This window comes from Taudactylus pleione, unplaced genomic scaffold (assembly GCF_031769625.1).
Source record: "Taudactylus pleione unplaced genomic scaffold, aTauple2 ptg000875l, whole genome shotgun sequence".
NCBI classification, from domain to species: domain Eukaryota; kingdom Metazoa; phylum Chordata; class Amphibia; order Anura; family Myobatrachidae; genus Taudactylus; species Taudactylus pleione.
The window spans coordinates 221,849-247,500 of record NW_028285277.1 but is presented as its reverse complement, the minus strand read 5'-3'; the positions used below and the strand labels follow the sequence as shown (position 1 = coordinate 247,500).

The window sequence follows — 25,652 nt, the reverse complement described above, 5'->3', positions numbered from 1 at the left end:
AACCACCTCATAAAGTGAAAAAGACACCGTTAGTCACTAAAATAGCAAAAAACAACCAATGAAAATAAAAATATAAAGTACAAAAATACTTCGAAAAATAAAATAAAACAAAAAGTGAATTTTTTTTTATATATTTCAAAAACAAAAACGATCGTCACAAACAGGGTCATTTCAGGAAAATATTGCAAGGATTATCTCCCTCGGAGCCAGTGTGTCCAATTCAAAAATCCACCTTGCTTCACATTTACGCAAAGCTAATTCTCGATCCCCTCCCCTGACGAGGGCTGGTATATCATCAATGATCATGCAATTAAGGCTCACAACAGAGTGTCCCTGTTCAAGGAAATGTACTGCCACTGGTTTATCATTTTTCCTCAACTCAAGTGCAGCTCTGATCGATGGTTGGCCATCCGTTCGCGAAAACACCTCTTTGTCATCCCCACATAGTTGAGGCCACATGGGCAGATCAGGATATACACCACAAAGTCCATCATACAATGTAGCCTGTGCTTTATCGTAATTCTTTTTCCACTATGTGGATGGGAAAAAGTGGGACCAGTCCAAAATGATCTGCATGTCATGCAGTCAGCACACTAGTAGCACCCAATCTTCATTTTAGGAAGCCACATTGTTTTATTCGGCTCAGGTTTCAATGTTGGTCGCATTAAAAGATCACGTAAATTCGGACCACGTCTGTAGGCACATACAGGTGATTTCGTACCAAGTGCTCCCAAATCAGGATCTGATGAGACAACCGGCCAGTGCTTCTCAATAATTTTACGAGAATGATGCAACTTCACATCAAACGTACAGGAAAAAAGTATCCTAGTAGGATCTAACCTACGGACTCTTACCATATCCATCTCTGAGTGCCGATTTTTAGCCTTGTGTAGACATCTCTATTATGTGCTGAGAGAATAACCCCTGGCCAAGAAGCGTTCAGATATCTCATCAATCTGTGCAGTTGCTGTAATGCTAGAGGAATTATTCCTCAGTATACGTAAAAATTTAGAGATCGGTAAGTTTTCTTTGAGATGACTTGGGTTTTGGCTCCTAGAATGTAAAAGAGTATTGCGATCTGTCTCCTTTCTGTACAGAGTTGCCACGAGAAGATTGCCGTCACGAAACACCGTAACATCTAGAACATTCATCCTTGTTTGATGAATGTTGCTAGTAAATTTAATAGGTGAATCTAGATCATTAAGAAAACGAACCATGTCCATGAACTGAGCCTCAGTGCCTGATCAAATCATAAATAAATCATCAATAAAACGCCTATAGAATAATATATTTTCAGCAAATAAAAGTAAAATATATGTTCGTTCATACAGCTCCATATACAAATTGGCGTAAGCCGGAGCGAGATTCGACCCCATGGCAGTGCCAGCATATTGAATGTAGAAGCTACCACCATATTGAAAGTAATTGTTGGTAAGAACCAACTTGGTAAGTTCCAATATAAAATCAATGGGAGGACTGTGATGTTTAATGTTGATAAGCGCCTGTCTAATTGCATGTAATCCACCACTGTGTGGAATTACAGTATAGAGTGAAGAAACATCTGGAAGCAGTCACAGTCATTAGACTGTAGGAAGTAGTTTGTATCTTTCAAGTAGCTAGGAATTTGAATGACTGCCAGTTGAAGAAACGAGTCGACAAATTACGCCACAGGTTGGAGTGTTGAATTGCGAGCGGATATTATAGGTCTTCCAGGCGGGTCAACCAATTGCTTGTGAACTTTTGGGAGAGTATACAGAATAGGACACACAGGGTGTTCCACTCTCAAACAACTGGCGACCCTTTCATCCGTGCTTGCCAACAGGAGTGGATTTCCTACAGAGTCTTATGACTGTGACAACCTGTGGCGGAGGTGGAACGAATGTCACTTCCGGTTCCTGCGTTCTGTAGTAATATGGGTGTTATTCCTCTGTGCACCCGCCCATGAAGGTGAGTACTGACTTATGTTTTGAGCCCTTTATGGCGTTTGATTGACAGTGATGGGGTCTATTTAGCAATGTTAACCCGATCGTGGTGTCCCAGGATCAGGGTATATATGTTGGCCAGTGGTGATGGTATTCACTTTACACTTGGCTGTTTAGCCACTCAGAACTGCTGCTATGTCTTGAAGAAGATCCTTAAATGGGATCGAAACGTCGACTATATGCACCTTGCTGTTCTAATGGTAATTAAACCTTTCAAAATGTATGCCTCTTACCTGGTGAGTGACGATTATTTTTTCTATGTGTATATATAATATATGTGTGTGTGTGTGTGTGTGTGTGACATGCAAGGTAAACCAGGTCTATGTGTATCATTGTATAAATATTATAAACATTTTATAGTCACATTAATAATTATCAATGGGAAATTATGTATGTAAGAATCCTATGATATTAGCTAGAAACTAGATTTGCTAATGAGGAATAAGACAACACTGATACTGTACTATCATGTTTTATAGCAGTCACAATGCAGGTATGAAACAAAGACTCCACAAGGGGGCAGCACATAACAAGCAATGACACTGTCACCGCCTGAATGAACATCTGGCATTATTGTAAGACATGAGAAGTGATTGCACTGTAACAAGTAAGAGCTCCCTCATGTTCCACTGATTAGTGCCACTGTACACCCTGCAATGCATACATAGGAAGACCAAAAATAAATGGTAACCGGCCTGATTAAGCTCTGGTTGTAGTGGGGTTTTGAGTGTCTACAAATACAACCGAGTACTTACAATATATAGACCATGTTAATTGAACACTAAAGAATCTACAGCAGTACTGGGCTACTAATAGTGATCCGCAATATCCAACATACCACACATACTGTACACCCAGCTCCCCAATATCTAACATATCACACATACTGTACACCCAGTTCCCCAATATCTAACATATCACACATACTGTACACCCAGCTCCCCAATATCTAACATATAACACATATACCCAGCTCCCCAATATCCAACATATCACACATATACCCAGCTCCCCAATATCCAACATATCACACATATACCCAGCTCCCCAATATCTAACATATCACACACATACCCAGCTCCGTAATATCCAACATATCACACATGCTGTACACCCAGCTCCCCAATATCCAACATATCACACATACTGTACACCCAGCTTCACAATATCCAACATATCACACATACTGTACACCAAGCTCCCCAATATCCAATATATCACACATATACCCAGCTCCCCAATATCCAACATATCACACATACCCAGCTCCCCAATATCCAACATATCACACACACTGTACACCCAGCTCCCCACTATCCAGCATATCACACATGCTGTACACCCAGCTCCCCAATATCCAACATATCACACATATACCCAGCTCCCCAATATCCAACATATCACACATAATGTACACCCACCTCCCCAATATCCAATATATCACACATATACCCAGCTCCCCAATATCCAACATATCACACATACTGTACACCAAGCTCCCCAATATCCAATATATCACACATACCCAGCTCCCCAATATCCAACATATCACACACACTGTACACCCAGCTCCCCACTATCCAGCATATCACACATGCTGTACACCCAGCTCCCCAATATCCAACATATCACACATATACCCAGCTCCCAAATATCCAACATATCACACATAATGTACACCCACCTCCCCACTATCCAACATACCCAGCTCCCTACTATCCAACATATCACACACACTGTACACCCAGCTCCCCAATATCTACCATATCACATATATAACCAGCTCCCCAATATCTAACATATCACATATACCCAACTCCACAATATCCAACATATCACACACATACCCTGATCCCCAATATCCAACATATCACACTTACTGTACATCCAGCTCCCCAATATCTAACATATCACATATATAACCAGCTTCACAATATCCAACATATCACACATACTGTACACCCAGCTCCCCAATATCCAACATATCACATATACTGTACACCCAGCTCCCCAATATCCAACATATCACACATACTGTACACCAAGCTCCCCAATATCCAACATATCACACATACAGTCAGGTCCATAAATATTGGGACATTGACAGAATTTTCATATTTTGCCCTCTATTCACCACCACAATGGCTTTGAAATGAAACAAACAAGATGTGATTTAACTGCAGACTTTCAGATTTAATTTGAGGGTAATTACATCCAAATCAGGTGAACGGTGTAGGAATTACAACGGTTTCTATATGTGCCTCCCACTTTTTAAGGGGCCAAAAGTAATGGGACAAACTAAACAATCCTAAATCTAACTTTCACTTTTTAATATTTTGTTGCAAATCCTTTGCAGGCAATTACAGCCTGAAGTCTGGAACGCATAGACATCACCAGACACTGGGTTTCATCCCTGGTGATGCTCTGCCAGGCCCCTACTGCAAATGTCTTCAGTTCCTGCTTGTTCTTGGGGCATTTTCCCTTCAGTTTTGTCTTCATCAAGTGAAATGCATGCTCAATCGGATTCAGGTCAGGGCATTGACTTGGCCATTGCATAACATTCCACTTTTTAGCCTTAAAAAACTCTTTGGTTGCTTTTGCAGTATGCTTCGGGTCATTGTCCATCTGCACTGTGAAGTGCCGTCCAATGAGTTCTGAAGCATTTGACTGAATATGAGCAGAGAATATTGCCCAAAACACTTCAGAATTCATTCTGCTGCTTTTGTCAGCAGTCAGATCATCAATAAATACAAGGGAACCAGTTCCATTGGCAGCTATACATGCCCACGCCATGACACTACCACCATCATGCTTCACTGATGAGGTGGTATGTTTTGGATCATGAGCAGTTCCTTTCCTTCTCCATACTCTTCTCTTCGCATCACTCTGGTACAAGTTGATCTTTGTCTCATCTGCCCATAGGATGTTGTTCCAGAACTGTAATGGCTTTTTTAGATATTGTTTGGCAAACTCTAATCTGGTTTTCCTGTTTTTGTGGCTCACCAATGGTTTACATCTTGTGGTGAACCCTCTATATTCACTCTTGTGAAGCCTTCTCTTGATTGTTGACTTTGACACATATACACCTACCTCCTGTAGAGTGGTCTTGATTTGGCCAACTGTTGTGAAGGGGTTTTTCGTCACCAGGGAAATAATTCTTCTGTCATCCACCACAGTTGTTTTCCGTGGTCTTCCGGGTCTTTTGGTGTTACTGAGCTCTCCGGTGCGTTCTTTCTTTTTAAGAATGTTCCAAACAGTTGATTTGGCCACACCTAATGTTTTTGCTATCTCTCTGATGGGTTTGTTTTGATTTTTCAACCTAATGATGGCTTGCTTCACTGACAGTGACAGCTCTTTGGATCTCATATTGAGAGTCGACAGCAACTGATTGCAAATGCAAATGTCACATCTAGAATCAACTCCAGACCTTTTACCTGCTTAATGGATAATGAAATAACGAGGGAATAGCCCACACCTGTCCACGAAATAGCTTTTGAGCTGATAGTCCCATTTCTTTTGGCCCCTTAAAAAGTGGGAGGCTCATATAGAAACCGTTGTAATTCCTACACCGTTCACCTGATTTGGATGTAATTACCCTCAAATTAAAACTGAAAGTCTGCAGGTAAATCACATCTTGTTTGTTTCATTTCAAAGTCATTGTGGTGGTGAATAGAGGCCAAAATATGAAAATTCTGTCAATGTCCCAATATTTATGCACCTGACTGTATACCCAGCTCCCCACTATCCAACATATCACACATATATCCAGCTCCTCAATATCCAAAATATCACACATATATCCAGCTCCTCAATATCCAAAATATCACACATAATGTGCACCCACCTCCCCAATATCCAACATATCACACATATACCCAGCTCCCCAATATCCAACATATCACACATATATCCAGCTCCTCAATATCCAAAATATCACACATATATCCAGCTCCTCAATATCCAAAATATCACACATATACCCAGCTCCCCAATATCCAACATATCACACATATATCCAGCTCCTCAATATCCAACATATCACACATATATCCAGCTCCTCAATATCCAACATATCACACACAATGTGCACCCACCTCCCCAATATCCAACATATCACACATATACCCACCTCCCCACTATCCAACATATCACACATATACCCAGCTCCCCAATATCCAACATATCACACATATATCCAGCTCCTCAATATCCAAAATATCACACATATATCCAGCTCCTCAATATCCAAAATATCACACATATACCCAGCTCCCCACTATCTAACATATCACACATAATGTGCACCCACCTCCCCACTATCCAACATATCACACACATACCCAGCTCCCCACTATCCAACATATCACACATATACCCAGCTCCCCAATATCCAACATATCACACATATACCCAGCTCCCCAATATCCAACATATCACACATAATGTGCACCCACCTCCCCAATATCCAACATATCACACATATACCCACCTCCCCACTATCCAACATATCACACATATACCCAGCTCCCCAATATCCAACATATCACACATATATCCAGCTCCTCAATATCCAAAATATCACACATATATCCAGCTCCTCAATATCCAAAATATCACACATATACCCAGCTCCCCACTATCTAACATATCACACATAATGTGCACCCACCTCCCCACTATCCAACATATCACACACATACCCAGCTCCCCACTATCCAACATATCACACATATACCCAGCTCCCCAATATCCAACATATCACACATATACCCAGCTCCCCAATATCCAACATATCACACATAATGTGCACCCACCTCCCCACTATCCAACATATCACACACATACCCAGCTCCCCACTATCCAACATATCACACATATAACCAGCTCCCCAATATCAACATACCAGAATTAGTGTTCACTCTAGCACTCTGCACCTGTCACAATCTGTGCAGTTCCTCTTTCCTGCCAGGGGTGTCGCTCTCTGCTCTGGTGCTTCTAGCACACTCTGGTCTGTATCTCAGCAGTTTGTTGCATCAGCTGAGTGTGCTAGAAGCACCAGAGCTGAACTGCACGAGGTGTGACAGGTGCAGGGTGCTAGAGTGATCACTACACTGGTATACCCGGCCCCTGACACAGCTCAGCAATACCCAGCATACTACACAGGGACCCGGCCATTTTATTTGGTGGGGACCCAGGGTATTTTTTATTTTAATTTTAAATGTAGCTATTTCACCGCTCCTCTCACAGGTGTCTGAGCCGCCGGCTGGCATTTAGCAGCCACTGTTTTATTTAATTATAACTGTCAACTTTATGACCATGTCAACCTATTGGTGGTCGACATTTTGAGTGCCTACGTTTTAACTGTCTGAAAATTGAGTACATCCTGTACAACCAACAGGTCATGTTTTGTGGATGTCTTTAATCATGCACAGATGAGTTAATCCATGTTGCTGGGTCAGTAATTATCCCACCGGCTGCCACACACAGGAATCTTCAGCACAGGACCTGTGAGGCTGAGAGCCACGGGTCAGTGAGGCTGAGAGCCACGGGGATCAGTGAGGCTGAGAGCCACGGGGATCAGTGAGGCTGAGAGCCACGGGGATCAGTGAGGCTGAGAGCCACGGGGATCAGTGAGGCTGAGAGCCACGGGGATCAGTGAGGCTGAGAGCCACGGGGATCGGTGAGGCTGAGAGCCACGGGGACCGGTGAGGCTGAGAGACATGGGGACCTGTGAGGCTGGGGAGCCCACAGACCTGTGAGGCTGGGGAGCCACGGCCCTAGATGGATGGCACAGAGTAGCACTAGATTGATAAAAGCTATGGAATATTAATCCTTTAGATTCATATGCAGCACAGGATTGCCCGATGTGTGCATTGGCGCAGTAATGGGCAGGATTGCCCGATGTGTGCATTGGCGCAGCGGAGGGCAGGTATTAAACCAAAATAAAAGGTATCTTTCAAAAAATGGCTGCAATCTGTTGACAAGCAAACCACGGACTATCTGTACCAGAAAGTGACACCTGGTTGGTTGCTATGAACATTTCATACATCATACTCTGGTTATTTATAACAATACTGTATACTTATAAAAGTTAAATAAAAAGCAAATATAGGTCACTCACCCAGAACTTCACTAAGAAGAATGCATTTTGCGGCCCCTTTCCAAAGAGTTCCTTTAAGCCCCCTTTCTTTTCAGGAAATTTGTCATAAATTTGGCGAATGTCTACAGATTCCAGCAGGGGATCGCTGTACGAGTGATTGGCCTGTCCAATGTGCACAAAGAGGTGTTTGTTGTACTGGAAGAGAAGAGACAAGGTGTCAGATACACCTACCTGTTATTACATCCTATCGTCATCATTCCTAGGTCACCCTACGTCATCACCCGTCCTCCCTTTCACTGATAACAAGCAAACAGGAATGCAGATGTATTTGGCCTTATGGTCGCACTACTAATAATACATCTAGAAACGGTGTTTGTGTAATAGAAAAATGTACAAGAGCTGTTTGAATTACCCTGTTACATTCAGCATTGAAAGCCCAGCAATAAGCCAGAATAGCCACCCGTATAACCATTAATAAACCCCAGTCAGGGCGCTGACAGCATAGACCACCTATAATGAGCATTAGCAGCAAACGCAGAGACTTCTGATGTACCTATTATACAGCTGTAACTAACTTATAATGTGCTCATAGATCCTGACCCGCACACAGAGACTTCTGATGTACCACCGTCTATTATACAGCTGTAACTAACTTATAATGTGCTCATAGATCCTGATCCTGACTCGCACACAGAGACTTCTGATGTACCACCGCCTATTATACAGCTGTAACTAACTTATAATGTGCTCATAGATCCTGAGCCGCACACAGAGACTTCTGATGTACCACCGTCTATTATACAGCTGTAAGTAACTTATAATGTGCTCATAGATCCAGATCCTGAGCCGCACACAGAGACTTCTGATGTACCACCGTCTATTATACAGCTGTAACTAACTTATAATGTGCTCATAGATCCTGAGCCGCATACAGAGACTTCTGATGTACCACCGCCTATTATACAGCTGTAACTAACTTATAATGTGCTCATAGATCCTGAGCCGCACACAGAGACTTCTAATGTACCACCGTCTATTATACAGCTGTAACTAACTTATAATGTGCTCATAGATCCTGATCCTGAGCCGCACACAGAGACTTCTGATGTACCACTGCCTATTATACAGCTGTAAGTAACTTATAATGTGCTCATAGATCCTGATCCTGAGCCGCACACAGAGACTTCTGATGTACCACCGTCTATTATACAGCTGTAACTAACTTATAATGTGCTCATAGATCCTGATCCTGAGCCGCACACAGAGACTTCTGATGTACCACCGCCTATTATACAGCTGTAACTAACTTATAATGTGCTCATAGATCCTGATCCTGAGCCGCACACAGAGACTTCTGATGTACCACCGCCTATTATACAGCTGTAACTAACTTATAATGTGCTCATAGATCCTGATCCGCACACAGAGACTTCTGATGTACCACCGTCTATTATACAGCTGTAACTAACTTATAATGTGCTCATAGATCCTGAGCCGCACACAGAGACTTCTGATGCACCACCGCCTATTATACAGCTGTAACTAACTTATAATGTGCTCATAGATCCTGAGCCGCACACAGAGACTTCTGATGTACCACCGTCTATTATACAGCTGTAACTAACTTATAATGTGCTCATAGATCCTGATCCGTACACAGAGACTTCTGATGTACCACCGTCTATTATACAGCTGTAAGTAACTTATAATGTGCTCATAGATCCTGATCCTGATCCGCACACAGAGACTTCTGATGTACCACCGTCTATTATACAGCTGTAACTAACTTATAATGTGCTCATAGATCCTGAGCCGCACACAGAGACTTCTGATGTACCAGCTTGAAAAAGGCTACGGTGGTAGCTGAAACGTGCGTTGCTGCTCTCCTTGTTTTTTGGACTTGTACCCTCAGCATTCACCTATTACCAGCGCCAAGCCGTCTTTTGATCTATTAATTTGGGGACCCACACGGCTACAGAGACTGCCGGCATATGGGAGTGTTATCCCACCGAGGTACGGGTATTACATTCTACCAACGCCGCCTGAGGCTGCGGGTGAGAGGTGACGGCGAGTACTAAACCTCTCAGTAATACACCAGACCTACATTCCCAGCTGGGGTTCCCGGTAAATACATGTCCTAATGAGGAAATGAAATTGACAATGATATGAATGCTCTGAGGGGGCTGCCGTATACTTGTCATACCACTTGCTGCAAGTGAGGATTTTATTTTGGATACAAAGTGCAATAATTCCATTGGATACATGAGACTAGTTTTTCCTTATGTATAATATGTATCACATCTGATGCATCTGTGCACAACTTAGCAAATAAGCTGAATTACATTGTGATTTTGTGTTTTACTCCAGAGACCCCTGACTGGGGATTTATTCCTGTTTGGGAAAGTAATATATGGTTCCTATACATAGAGTCTGATCAACTCTGTGTATTTTTATAATACTATCTATATTGTTATCAGTATGATATATATATTCCTTTAGGTAGTGTATTTATTGGTATTTATGTCTATGTAAATGTATGTACTTTTTCTGACCATAGCTGTGGGTAATTAAACATATACATTTTTTACGTGTGTTTGAATTAATGTCCTGACTGGGGTATATAAGCGCAGTATATTGCCTTTTCTGTACTGTTGTCAAGAGGTAGCAAAAACTTCTTTTTTACTGCTGCATAAACTCTTGTTTCCCTGATCTGGGTAAGCGCTGTTTTTTTCTTATATTTACTTTAGTACCAATGAACAAGAAGAACATTTGTTCCTGCGTAGAAGATCACTGCGTTGGGACGCCGTCCTCCGATAAGAACCACTAAGTAGCATATAACTTTGCGGGAATACATGGAAACTTGTGATATCCGTTCCAGGGCCAAGAAAAGGCAAATCTCAGGTCACAGCCCTGGGCCTCCATCAATGATGTGGAGAATAGCAAAGTACTCCCCAAAAACGAGGACCTGTATACAAAGTATAGTAAGGGGCAGCACAGTATGGATGGAGCTGACGATTACAGTGAAGGAAAGGATGGAGAAATTATACAGCAAGAATCAGTGAGAGATCTGGTCCTTTAAAGACTCAATTTTGAGAAAAAGAAGCAATGAATGTACAATTACTATAACAATATAGGCACCCAGCGGACCGGGGGCTCACATCTGCTCATCAATCTGCCGTATCGGGCAATAACTTAAGGTGCATACACACTAGACGATATGCTCCCTGAGCGATATCGTCTAGTGTGTCCCCGGCAGGCTGTGCTCAATGTCGTTCATGACATTGAGCACAGCCGCTGAACGATATCATTAGCGATATCGTTCAGCGCCGGGCTCTCTCACCCATTCCCTGACATGCAGCAACCTGACGAGGTCGTCAGGTTGGCCTGCATGTCAGCCCGATGAACGAGGATGACGAACGACCCGCGGGAACGCGCGTCGTCGTCATCGTTCATCTTTTTTGTGTTAAACATGGACGATAAAGTGGACGACTGAACGATAACGATATCGTTATCGTTCAGTCGTCCACTTTAATCGCCCAGTGTGTACGCACCATTATGTGACCAGTGACCAAACCAACTGAGAGGGCTTTAGACAGGTGGAGAATGTTCTGCTAGAAGGAATTGGGGCTGTATACTAGGTACTTGTGGAATTGGTATACAGCAGGTCTCAGGATTCAGTCACCTCTGTGCCATACAGCTATGAGATGTCTTCTCTGTACTAAAGCAAATGCTGCAGGCTTCCTGCTTGTGAAAGCGAATCGCCCTCCGCAGCTCATCCCTCGTGCTCTCATTGGCTGCTGCAAACAAGTATCTTGTGACTTTCCTAAATGACTCTTCCATATGCAAAAACTTGTCTGATAAAGCAGCGAGAAGCTGCAAACAATCGCGTGGACTCATAGCGTCACGTGGAACGACTTCGGTCACAGACATATCGTGTGTACACACCCAGCGGATGCACTTGGCAATATATCGCTTCCCATCTGTATGAGCGATAGATCGCATAGTGTGTACCCAGCTTTAGACTGATGTTATCCTTCAAAGCTATTCAAATATGGCACAAAAACTGCAAATGAACAAACCACCAATAGTAAATAATCATTGGAGTATGGGCCTGATTCAGAGCCGCTCGTAAGCGGCCGCTCGTTCGCTCCGAGCGATGTTCGCACAACTGTGCATGCGTATGGGTCGTAATACGCATGCGCGAACCAGTCATTACGGTTGGAAATTGTGTGCTCGCAATATAGCGAATGCCTGCTTATTTGAGTGACAGAATGAGGCGTTTGTGGGTGGTAACAGGGGAAGGTGCTTGAAAACGGGGAGTGGAGATCCGAACGCAGGCGTGCCAAACAGTCATAACGGGTTTTAAGGGTGCGCATAATTAACAAAGCAGCGTCATCGACCACGTCACTCGGTTGTTTCTTAGCCTGAACTGTTCGCATGATTGCGGTAGGAAAATGCTACCACAAGCACTGCGAGCAGTTCAGACGCCTTTCGATGTACTCGATTAATCTAATAAATAGCGGAGATGACGTAGGATGCGAGCGGCCAGGGGGCGTTTGTTAAAAAATAGCGAGCGCATGTTTCGTTCGCTCGTTCAGACATAGAGGCGTCAACAGACCGCAAAGAGCAAGTGCTCTATTTAAATATCCGGCCCCTTTTACTGAACGAGCGAGCGCAAATAGCGTCCGGCTCTGAATCAGGCCCTATATTATTATGTGATTCCAGCATTGCACTGTTCTCCGTCTATGGCATACAGAACAAAGACGTCTCTAGTAAGAGTCACATCATTAATAAGAACAATTGTTATAACTGTGTACACTGTGTCCGCCTGTCAGAACACAAACTACTCTACTTATATTTTGCCTTCGCTAAGAGGAAAAAAGTAATAAAGAAAAACTATGGTACATGAGAGGAGAGTTCTATATAGTGACCTGTACACGGGACTTGTACTACACGCCAGCTGAGAATCAGGACTGGCAAACAGAGTACTACTAGGAGATACTCTCCATAACATAGGCCCAATTCTATGGCTATGCATTATATGGTCACATCCCCATGTGGGCGCTGAAACAGGACAGGCCAGCCCCAGTGAGCGCTGGTCAGAGGGACACGTGCTCCTGTGTGTAATATGTCAGATGAAGACTATCCACAGGGATCAATGGGAAACGGAATTCAGTTATCCTCAAGCAATCGTACACAATGCTATAGGTCAGAACGGCCAATATGCCGTACAGTCATACGCTGCGTACACTGCCTCACACAGTACGTGTACATAGGTATTATTATTATTATTATTATCATACAGTCATACGCTGCGTACACTGCCTCACACAGTACGTGTACATAGGTATTATTATTATTATTATCACACAGTCATACGCTGTGTACACTGCCTCACACAGTACGTGTACATAGGTATTATTATTATTATTATCACACAGTACGTGTACATAGGTATTATTATTATTATTATTATCATACAGTCATACGCTGCGTACACTGCCTCACACAGTACGTGTACATAGGTATTATTATTATTATTATCACACAGTACGTGTACATAGGTATTATTATTATTATCATACAGTCATACGCTGTGTACACTGCCTCACACAGTACATGTACATAGGTATTATTATTATTATCATACAGTCATACGCTGTGTACACTGCCTCACACAGTACGTGTACATAGGTATTATTATTATTATCATACAGTCATACGCTGTGTACACTGCCTCACACAGTACGTGTACATAGGTATTATTATTATTATCACACAGTACGTGTACATAGGTATTATTATTATTATCATACAGTCATAGGCTGTGTACACTGCCTCACACAGTACATGTACATAGGTATTATTATTATTATTATCACACAGTACGTGTACATAGGTATTATTATCACACAGTACGTGTACATAGGTATTATTATTATTATCATACAGTCATAGGCTGTGTACACTGCCTTACACAGTACATGTACATAGGTATTATTATTATTATTATCACACAGTACATGTACATAGGTATTATTATTATTATTATCACACAGTACATGTACATAGGTATTATTATTATTATTATCACACAGTACGTGTACATAGGTATTATTATTATTATTATCACACAGTACATGTACATAGGTATTATTATTATTATTATCACACAGTACGTGTACATAGGTATTATTATTATTATCATACAGTCATACGCTGTGTACACTGCCTCACACAGTACATGTACATAGGTATTATTATTATTATCATACAGTCATAGGCTGTGTACACTGCCTCACACAGTACGTGTACATAGGTATTATTATTATTATTATTATCATACAGTCATACGCTGTGTACACTGCCTCACACAGTACGTGTACATAGGTATTATTATTATTATCATACAGTCATACGCTGTGTACACTGCCTCACACAGTACATGTACATAGGTATTATTATTATTATTATCACACAGTACGTGTACATAGGTATTATTATCACACAGTACGTGTACATAGGTATTATTATTATTATCATACAGTCATACGCTGTGTACACTGCCTCACACAGTACGTGTACATAGGTATTATTATTATTATTATCACACAGTACGTGTACATAGGTATTATTATCATACAGTACGTGTACATAGGTATTATTATTATTATCATACAGTCATACGCTGTGTACACTGCCTCACACAGTACATGTACATAGGTATTATTATTATTATCATACAGTCATAGGCTGTGTACACTGCCTCACACAGTACATGTACATAGGTATTATTATTATTATTATCACACAGTACGTGTACATAGGTATTATTATCACACAGTACGTGTACATAGGTATTATTATTATTATCATACAGTCATACGCTGTGTACACTGCCTCACACAGTACATGTACATAGGTATTATTATTATTATTATTATCACACAGTACGTGTACATAGGTATTATTATTATTATTATCACACAGTACGTGTACATAGGTATTATTATCACACAGTACGTGTACATAGGTATTATTATTATTATCATACAGTCATACGCTGTGTACACTGCCTCACACAGTACGTGTACATAGGTATTATTATTATTATCATACAGTCATACGCTGTATACACTGCCTCACACAGTACATGTACATAGGTATTATTATTATTATCATACAGTCATAGGCTGTGTACACTGCCTCACACAGTACATGTACATAGGTATTATTATTATTATTATCACACAGTACGTGTACATAGGTATTATTATCACACAGTACGTGTACATAGGTATTATTATTATCATACAGTCATACGCTGTGTACACTGCCTCACACAGTACGTGTACATAGGTATTATTATTATTATCATACAGTCATACGCTGTGTACACTGCCTCACACAGTACATGTACATAGGTATTATTATTATTATCATACAGTCATACGCTGTGTACACTGCCTCACACAGTACATGTACATAGGTATTATTATTATTATTATCACACAGTACGTGTACATAGGTATTATTATCACACAGTACGTGTACATAGGTATTATTATTATTATCATACAGTCATACGCTGTGTACACTGCCTCACACAGTACATGTACATAGGTATTATTATTATTATTATCACACAGTACATGTACATAGGTATTATTATTATTATTATCACACAGTACGTGTACATAGGTATTATTATTATTATCATACAGTCATACGCTGTGTGCACTGCCTCACACAGTACATGTACATAGGTATTATTATTATTATTATACAGTCATACGCTGTGTACACTGCCTCACACAGTACGTGTACATAGGTATTATTATTATTATTATCATACAGTACGTGTACATAGGTATTATTATCACACAGTACGTGTACATAGGTATTATTATTATTATCACACAGTACATGTACATAGGTAATATTATTATTATCATACAGTCATACGCTGTGTACACTGCCTCACACAGTACGTGTACATAGGTATTATTATTATTATCATACAGTCATACGCTGTGTACACTGCCTCACACAGTACGTGTACATAAGTATTATTATTATTATCATACAGTCATACGCTGTGTACACTGCCTCACACAGTACATGTACATAGGTATTATTATTATTATCACACAGTACATGTACATAGGTATTATTATTATTATCACACAGTACGTGTACATAGGTATTATTATCACACAGTACGTGTACATAGGTATTATTATTATTATCATACAGTCATACGCTGTGTACACTGCCTCACACAGTACATGTACATAGGTATTATTATTATTATTATTATCATACAGTCATACGCTGTGTACACTGCCTCACACAGTACGTGTACATAGGTATTATTATTATTATCACACAGTACATGTACATAGGTATTATTATTATTATCACACAGTCATACGCTGTGTACACTGCCTCACACAGTACATGTACATAGGTATTATTATTATTATTATTATCACACAGTACGTGTACATAGGTATTATTATTATTATTATCATACAGTCATACGCTGTGTACACTGCCTCACACAGTACATGTACATAGGTATTATTATTATTATTATCATACAGTCATACGCTGTGTACACTGCCTCACACAGTACGTGTACATAGGTATTGTTATTATTATCACACAGTACATGTACATAGGTATTATTATTATTATCATACAGTCATACGCTGTGTACATAGGTATTATTATTATTATCATACAGTCATACGCTGTGTACACTGCCTCACACAGTACGTGTACATAGGTATTATTATTATTATTATCATACAGTACGTGTACATAGGTATTATTATCACACAGTACGTGTACATAGGTATTATTATTATTATCACACAGTACATGTACATAGGTATTATTATTATTATTATCATACAGTCATACGCTGTGTACACTGCCTCACACAGTACATGTACATAGGTATTATTATCATACAGTCATACGCTGTGTACACTGCCTCACACAGTACGTGTACATAGGTATTATTATTATTATTATTATCATACAGTCATACGCTGTGTACACTGCCTCACACAGTACATGTACATAGGTATTATTATTATTATTATCACACAGTACGTGTACATAGGTATTATTATCACACAGTACGTGTACATAGGTATTATTATTATTATCATACAGTCATACGCTGTGTACACTGCCTCACACAGTACATGTACATAGGTATTATTATTATTATCACACAGTACATGTACATAGGTATTATTATTATTATTATCATACAGTCATACGCTGTGTACACTGCCTCACACAGTACATGTACATAGGTATTATTATTATTATCATACAGTACATGTACATAGGTATTATTATTATTATCACACAGTACATGTACATAGGTATTATTATTATTATCATACAGTACGTGTACATAGGTATTATTATCACACAGTACGTGTACATAGGTATTATTATTATTATCATACAGTACGTGTACATAGGTATTATTATCACACAGTACATGTACATAGATATTATTATTATTATTATCATACAGTCATACGCTGTGTACACTGCCTCACACAGTACATGTACATAGGTATTATTATTATTATCATACAGTACGTGTACATAGGTATTATTATTATTATCATACAGTACGTGTACATAGGTATTATTATCACACAGTACGTGTACATAGGTATTATTATTATCATACAGTCATAAGCTGCGTACACTGCCTCACACAGTACATGTACATAGGTATTATTATTATTATCATACAGTACGTGTACATAGGTATTATTATTATTATTATCATACAGTCATACGCTGTGTACACTGCCTCACACAGTACATGTACATAGGTATTATTATTATTATCATACAGTCATACGCTGTGTACACTGCCTCACACAGTACATGTACATAGGTATTATTATTATTATCATACAGTCATACACTGTGTACACTGCCTCACACAGTACATGTACATAGGTATTATTATTATTATCATACAGTACGTGTACATAGGTATTATTATTATTATTATCATACAGTCATACGCTGTGTACACTGCCTCACACAGTACATGTACATAGGTATTATTATTATTATCATACAGTCATACGCTGTGTACACTGCCTCACACAGTACGTGTACATAGGTATTATTATTATTATTATTATCATACAGTCATACGCTGTGTACACTGCCTCACACAGTACATGTACATAGGTATTATTATTATTATCATACAGTCATACGCTGTGTACACTGCCTCACACAGTACATGTACATAGGTATTATTATTATTATCACACAGTCATACGCTGTGTACACTGCCTCACACAGTACATGTACATAGGTATTATTATTATTATCACACAGTACGTGTACATAGGTATTATTATTATTATCATACAGTCATACGCTGTGTACACTGCCTCACACAGTACATGTACATAGGTATTATTATTATTATCATACAGACATACGCTGTGTACACTGCCTCACACAGTACGTGTACATAGGTATTATTATTATTATCATACAGTCATACGCTGTGTACACTGCCTCACACAGTACATGTACATAGGTATTATTATTATTATCACACAGTACGTGTACATAGGTATTATTATTATTATCACACAGTACGTGTACATAGGTATTATTATCACACAGTACGTGTACATAGGTATTATTATTATCATACAGTCATACGCTGTGTACACTGCCTCACACAGTACGTGTACATAGGTATTATTATTATTATCACACAGTCATACGCTGCGTATACTGCCTCACACAGTACGTGTACATAGGTATTATTATTATTATCATACAGTACATGTACATAGGTATTATTATTATCATACAGTCATACGCTGTGTACACTGCCTCACACAGTACGTGTACATAGGTATTATTATTATTATCATACAGTCATACGCTGTGTACACTGCCTCACACAGTACGTGTACATAGGTATTATTATTATTATCATACAGTACGTGTACATAGGTATTATTATTATTATTATCACACAGTCATACGCTGCGTACACTGCCTCACACAGTACATGTACATAGGTATTATTATTATCATACAGTCATACGCTGTGTACACTGCCTCACACAGTACATGTACATAGGTATTATTATTATTATCATACAGTCATACGCTGTGTACACTGCCTCACACAGTACATGTACATAGGTATTATTATTATTATTATCATACAGTCATACGCTGTGTACACTGCCTCACACAGTACGTGTACATAGGTATTATTATTATTATCATACAGTCATACGCTGTGTACACTGCCTCACACAGTACATGTACATAGGTATTATTATTATTATCATACAGTCATACGCTGTGTACACTGCCTCACACAGTACATGTACATAGGTATTATTATTATTATTATCACACAGTACGTGTACATAGGTATTATTATCACACAGTACGTGTACATAGGTATTATTATTATTATCATACAGTCATACGCTGTGTACACTGCCTCACACAGTACGTGTACATAGGTATTATTATTATTATCATACAGTACGTGTACATAGGTATTATTATTATTATTATCATACAGTACGTGTACATAGGTATTATTATTATTATCATACAGTACGTGTACATAGGTATTGTTATTATTATCACACAGTACGTGTACATAGGTATTATTATTATTATCATACAGTCATACGCTGCGTACACTGCCTCACACAGTACGTGTACATAGGTATTATTATTATTATCACACAGTACGTGTACATAGGTATTATTATTATTATCATACAGTCATACGCTGTGTACACTGCCTCACACAGTACATGTACATAGGTATTATTATTATTATCACAGTACGTGTACATAGGTATTATTATTATTATTATCACACAGTACGTGTACATAGGTATTATTATTATTATTATCACACAGTACGTGTACATAGGTATTATTATTATTATTATCATACAGTCATACGCTGCGTACACTGCCTCACACAGTACATGTACATAGGTATTATTATTATTATCATACAGTCATACGCTGTGTACACTGCCTCACACAGTACATGTACATAGGTATTATTATTATTATTATCATACAGTCATACGCTGTGTACACTGCCTCACACAGTACATGTACATAGGTATTATTATTATTATTATCACACAGTACATGTACATAGGTATTATTATTATTATTATCATACAGTACATGTACATAGGTATTATTATTATTATCATACAGTCATACACTGTGTACACTGCCTCACACAGTACATGTACATAGGTATTATTATTATTATTATTATCACACAGTACGTGTACATAGGTATTATTATTATTATTATCATACAGTCATACGCTGTGTACACTGCCTCACACAGTACATGTACATAGGTATTATTATTATTATTATCATACAGTCATACGCTGTGTACACTGCCTCACACAGTACGTGTACATAGGTATTATTATTATTATCATACAGTACGTGTACATAGGTATTATTATTATTATCATACAGTACGTGTACATAGGTATTATTATTATTATCATACAGTACGTGTACATAGGTATTGTTATTATTATCACACAGTACGTGTACATAGGTATTATTATTATTATCATATAGTCATACGCTGCGTACACTGCCTCACACAGTACGTGTACATAGGTATTATTATTATTATCACACAGTACGTGTACATAGGTATTATTATTATTATCATACAGTCATACGCTGTGTACACTGCCTCACACAGTACATGTACATAGGTATTATTATTATTATCACACAGTACGTGTACATAGGTATTATTATTATTATTATCACACAGTACGTGTACATAGGTATTATTATTATTATTATCACACAGTACGTGTACATAGGTATTATTATTATTATTATCATACAGTCATACGCTGTGTACACTGCCTCACACAGTACATGTACATAGGTATTATTATTATTATCATACAGTCATACGCTGTGTACACTGCCTCACACAGTACATGTACATAGGTATTATTATTATTATTATCACACAGTACGTGTACATAGGTATTATTATTATTATCATACAGTCATACGCTGTGTACACTGCCTCACACAGTACATGTACATAGGTATTATTATTATTATTATCACACAGTACATGTACATAGGTATTATTATTATTATTATCATACAGTACATGTACATAGGTATTATTATTATTATCATACAGTCATACACTGTGTACACTGCCTCACACAGTACATGTACATAGGTATTATTATTATTATTATCACACAGTACATGTACATAGGTATTATTATTATTATTATCATACAGTACATGTACATAGGTATTATTATTATTATCATACAGTCATACACTGTGTACACTGCCTCACACAGTACATGTACATAGGTATTATTATTATTATCACACAGTACGTGTACATAGGTATTATTATTATTATCATACAGTACGTGTACATAGGTATTATTATTATTATTATCATACAGTCATACGCTGCGTACACTGCCTCACACAGTACATGTACATAGGTATTATTATCATACAGTCATACGCTGTGTACACTGCCTCACACAGTACATGTACATAGGTATTATTATTATTATTATCATACAGTCATACGCTGCGTACACTGCCTCACACAGTACATGTACATAGGTATTATTATCATACAGTCATACGCTGCGTACACTGCCTCACACAGTACATGTACATAGGTATTATTATTATTATCACACAGTACGTGTACATAGGTATTATTATTATTATTATCATACAGTACGTGTACATAGGTATTATTATTATTATTATCATACAGTCATACGCTGTGTACACTGCCTCACACAGTACGTGTACATAGGTATTATTATTATTATCATACAGTACATGTACATAGGTATTATTATTATTATTATCACACAGTACGTGTACATAGGTATTATTATTATTATCACACAGTACGTGTACATAGGTATTATTATTATTATTATTATTATTATCATACAGTCATACGCTGTGTACACTGCCTCACACAGTACGTGTACATAGGTATTATTATTATTATTATCACACAGTACGTGTACATAGGTATTATTATTATCATACAGTCATACGCTGTGTACACTGCCTCACACAGTACGTGTACATAGGTATTATTATTATTATCACACAGTACGTGTACATAGGTATTATTATTATTATCATACAGTCATACGCTGTGTACACTGCCTCACACAGTACATGTACATAGGTATTATTATTATTATCATACAGACATACGCTGTGTACACTGCCTCACACAGTACATGTACATAGGTATTATTATTATTATCACACAGTACATGTACATAGGTATTATTATTATTATCATACAGTCATACGCTGTGTACACTGCCTCACACAGTACGTGTACATAGGTATTATTATTATTATCATACAGTCATACGCTGTGTACACTGCCTCACACAGTACATGTACATAGGTATTATTATTATTATCATACAGTCATACGCTGTGTACACTGCCTCACACAGTACGTGTACATAGGTATTATTATTATTATCACACAGTACGTGTACATAGGTATTATTATTATTATCACACAGTACGTGTACATAGGTATTATTATTATTATTATCATACAGTCATACGCTGTGTACACTGCCTCACACAGTACGTGTACATAGGTATTATTATTATTATCACACAGTACGTGTACATAGGTATTATTATTATTATCATACAGTCATACGCTGTGTACACTGCCTCACACAGTACATGTACATAGGTATTATTATTATTATCATACAGTCATACGCTGTGTACACTGCCTCACACAGTACATGTACATAGGTATTATTATCACACAGTACGTGTACATAGGTATTATTATTATTATCACACAGTACGTGTACATAGGTATTATTATTATTATCACACAGTACGTGTACATAGGTATTATTATTATTATCACACAGTACGTGTACATAGGTATTATTATTATTATCACACAGTACGTGTACATAGGTATTATTATTATTATCACACAGTACGTGTACATAGGTATTATTATTATTATCACACAGTACGTGTACATAGGTATTATTATTATCACACAGTACATGTACATAGGTATTATTATCACACAGTCATACGCTGTGTACACTGCCTCACACAGTACATGTACATAGGTATTATTATTATTATTATCACACAGTACGTGTACATAGGTATTATTATTATTATCATACAGTCATACGCTGTGTACACTGCCTCACACAGTACATGTACATAGGTATTATTATTATTATTATCACACAGTACATGTACATAGGTATTATTATTATTATTATCATACAGTACATGTACATAGGTATTATTATTATTATCATACAGTCATACACTGTGTACACTGCCTCACACAGTACATGTACATAGGTATTATTATTATTATTATCACACAGTACATGTACATAGGTATTATTATTATTATTATCATACAGTACATGTACATAGGTATTATTATTATTATCATACAGTCATACACTGTGTACACTGCCTCACACAGTACATGTACATAGGTATTATTATTATTATCACACAGTACGTGTACATAGGTATTATTATTATTATCATACAGTACGTGTACATAGGTATTATTATTATTATTATCATACAGTCATACGCTGCGTACACTGCCTCACACAGTACATGTACATAGGTATTATTATCATACAGTCATACGCTGTGTACACTGCCTCACACAGTACATGTACATAGGTATTATTATTATTATTATCATACAGTCATACGCTGCGTACACTGCCTCACACAGTACATGTACATAGGTATTATTATCATACAGTCATACGCTGCGTACACTGCCTCACACAGTACATGTACATAGGTATTATTATTATTATCACACAGTACGTGTACATAGGTATTATTATTATTATTATCATACAGTACGTGTACATAGGTATTATTATTATTATTATCATACAGTCATACGCTGTGTACACTGCCTCACACAGTACGTGTACATAGGTATTATTATTATTATCATACAGTACATGTACATAGGTATTATTATTATTATTATCACACAGTACGTGTACATAGGTATTATTATTATTATTATTATCATACAGTCATACGCTGTGTACACTGCCTCACACAGTACGTGTACATAGGTATTATTATTATTATTATCACACAGTACGTGTACATAGGTATTATTATTATTATTATCATACAGTCATACGCTGTGTACACTGCCTCACACAGTACGTGTACATAGGTATTATTATTATTATCACACAGTACGTGTACATAGGTATTATTATTATTATCATACAGTCATACGCTGTGTACACTGCCTCACACAGTACATGTACATAGGTATTATTATTATTATCATACAGACATACGCTGTGTACACTGCCTCACACAGTACATGTACATAGGTATTATTATTATTATCACACAGTACATGTACATAGGTATTATTATTATTATCATACAGTCATACGCTGTGTACACTGCCTCACACAGTACATGTACATAGGTATTATTATTATTATCATACAGACATACGCTGTGTACACTGCCTCACACAGTACGTGTACATAGGTATTATTATTATTATCATACAGTCATACGCTGTGTACACTGCCTCACACAGTACATGTACATAGGTATTATTATTATTATTATCACACAGTACGTGTACATAGGTATTATTATTATTATCACACAGTACGTGTACATAGGTATTATTATTATTATTATCATACAGTCATACGCTGTGTACACTGCCTCACACAGTACATGTACATAGGTATTATTATTATTATCACACAGTACGTGTACATAGGTATTATTATTATTATCATACAGTCATACGCTGTGTACACTGCCTCACACAGTACATGTACATAGGTATTATTATTATTATCATACAGTCATACGCTGTGTACACTGCCTCACACAGTACATGTACATAGGTATTATTATTATTATCACACAGTACGTGTACATAGGTATTATTATTATTATCACACAGTACGTGTACATAGGTATTATTATTATTATCACACAGTACGTGTACATAGGTATTATTATTATTATCACACAGTACGTGTACATAGGTATTATTATTATTATCACACAGTACGTGTACATAGGTATTATTATTATTATCACACAGTACGTGTACATAGGTATTATTATTATTATCACACAGTACGTGTACATAGGTATTATTATTATCACACAGTACATGTACATAGGTATTATTATCACACAGTCATACGCTGTGTACACTGCCTCACACAGTACATGTACATAGGTATTATTATTATTATTATTATCACACAGTACGTGTACATAGGTATTATTATTATTATCATACAGTCATACGCTGTGTACACTGCCTCACACAGTACGTGTACATAGGTATTATTATTATTATCATACAGTCATACGCTGTGTACACTGCCTCACAC

The 25,652-nt window shown here is 37.8% G+C and overlaps 1 protein-coding gene across 3 annotated transcripts in view; it reads right to left on the bottom strand.

Annotated features, from left to right (window-relative positions):
* Nucleotides 1-25,652, bottom strand: part of TEAD1 (TEA domain transcription factor 1) — a 252,105-nt gene that overhangs the window by 16,796 nt on the left and 209,657 nt on the right. For all 3 annotated transcript variants that reach the window (XM_088458947.1, XM_088458946.1, XM_088458945.1), the window contains one exon: nt 8,104-8,277. In XM_088458947.1, coding sequence (XP_088315073.1) covers nt 8,104-8,277 — 174 coding nt within the window. The remainder of the gene's footprint in view (nt 1-8,103; nt 8,278-25,652) is intronic.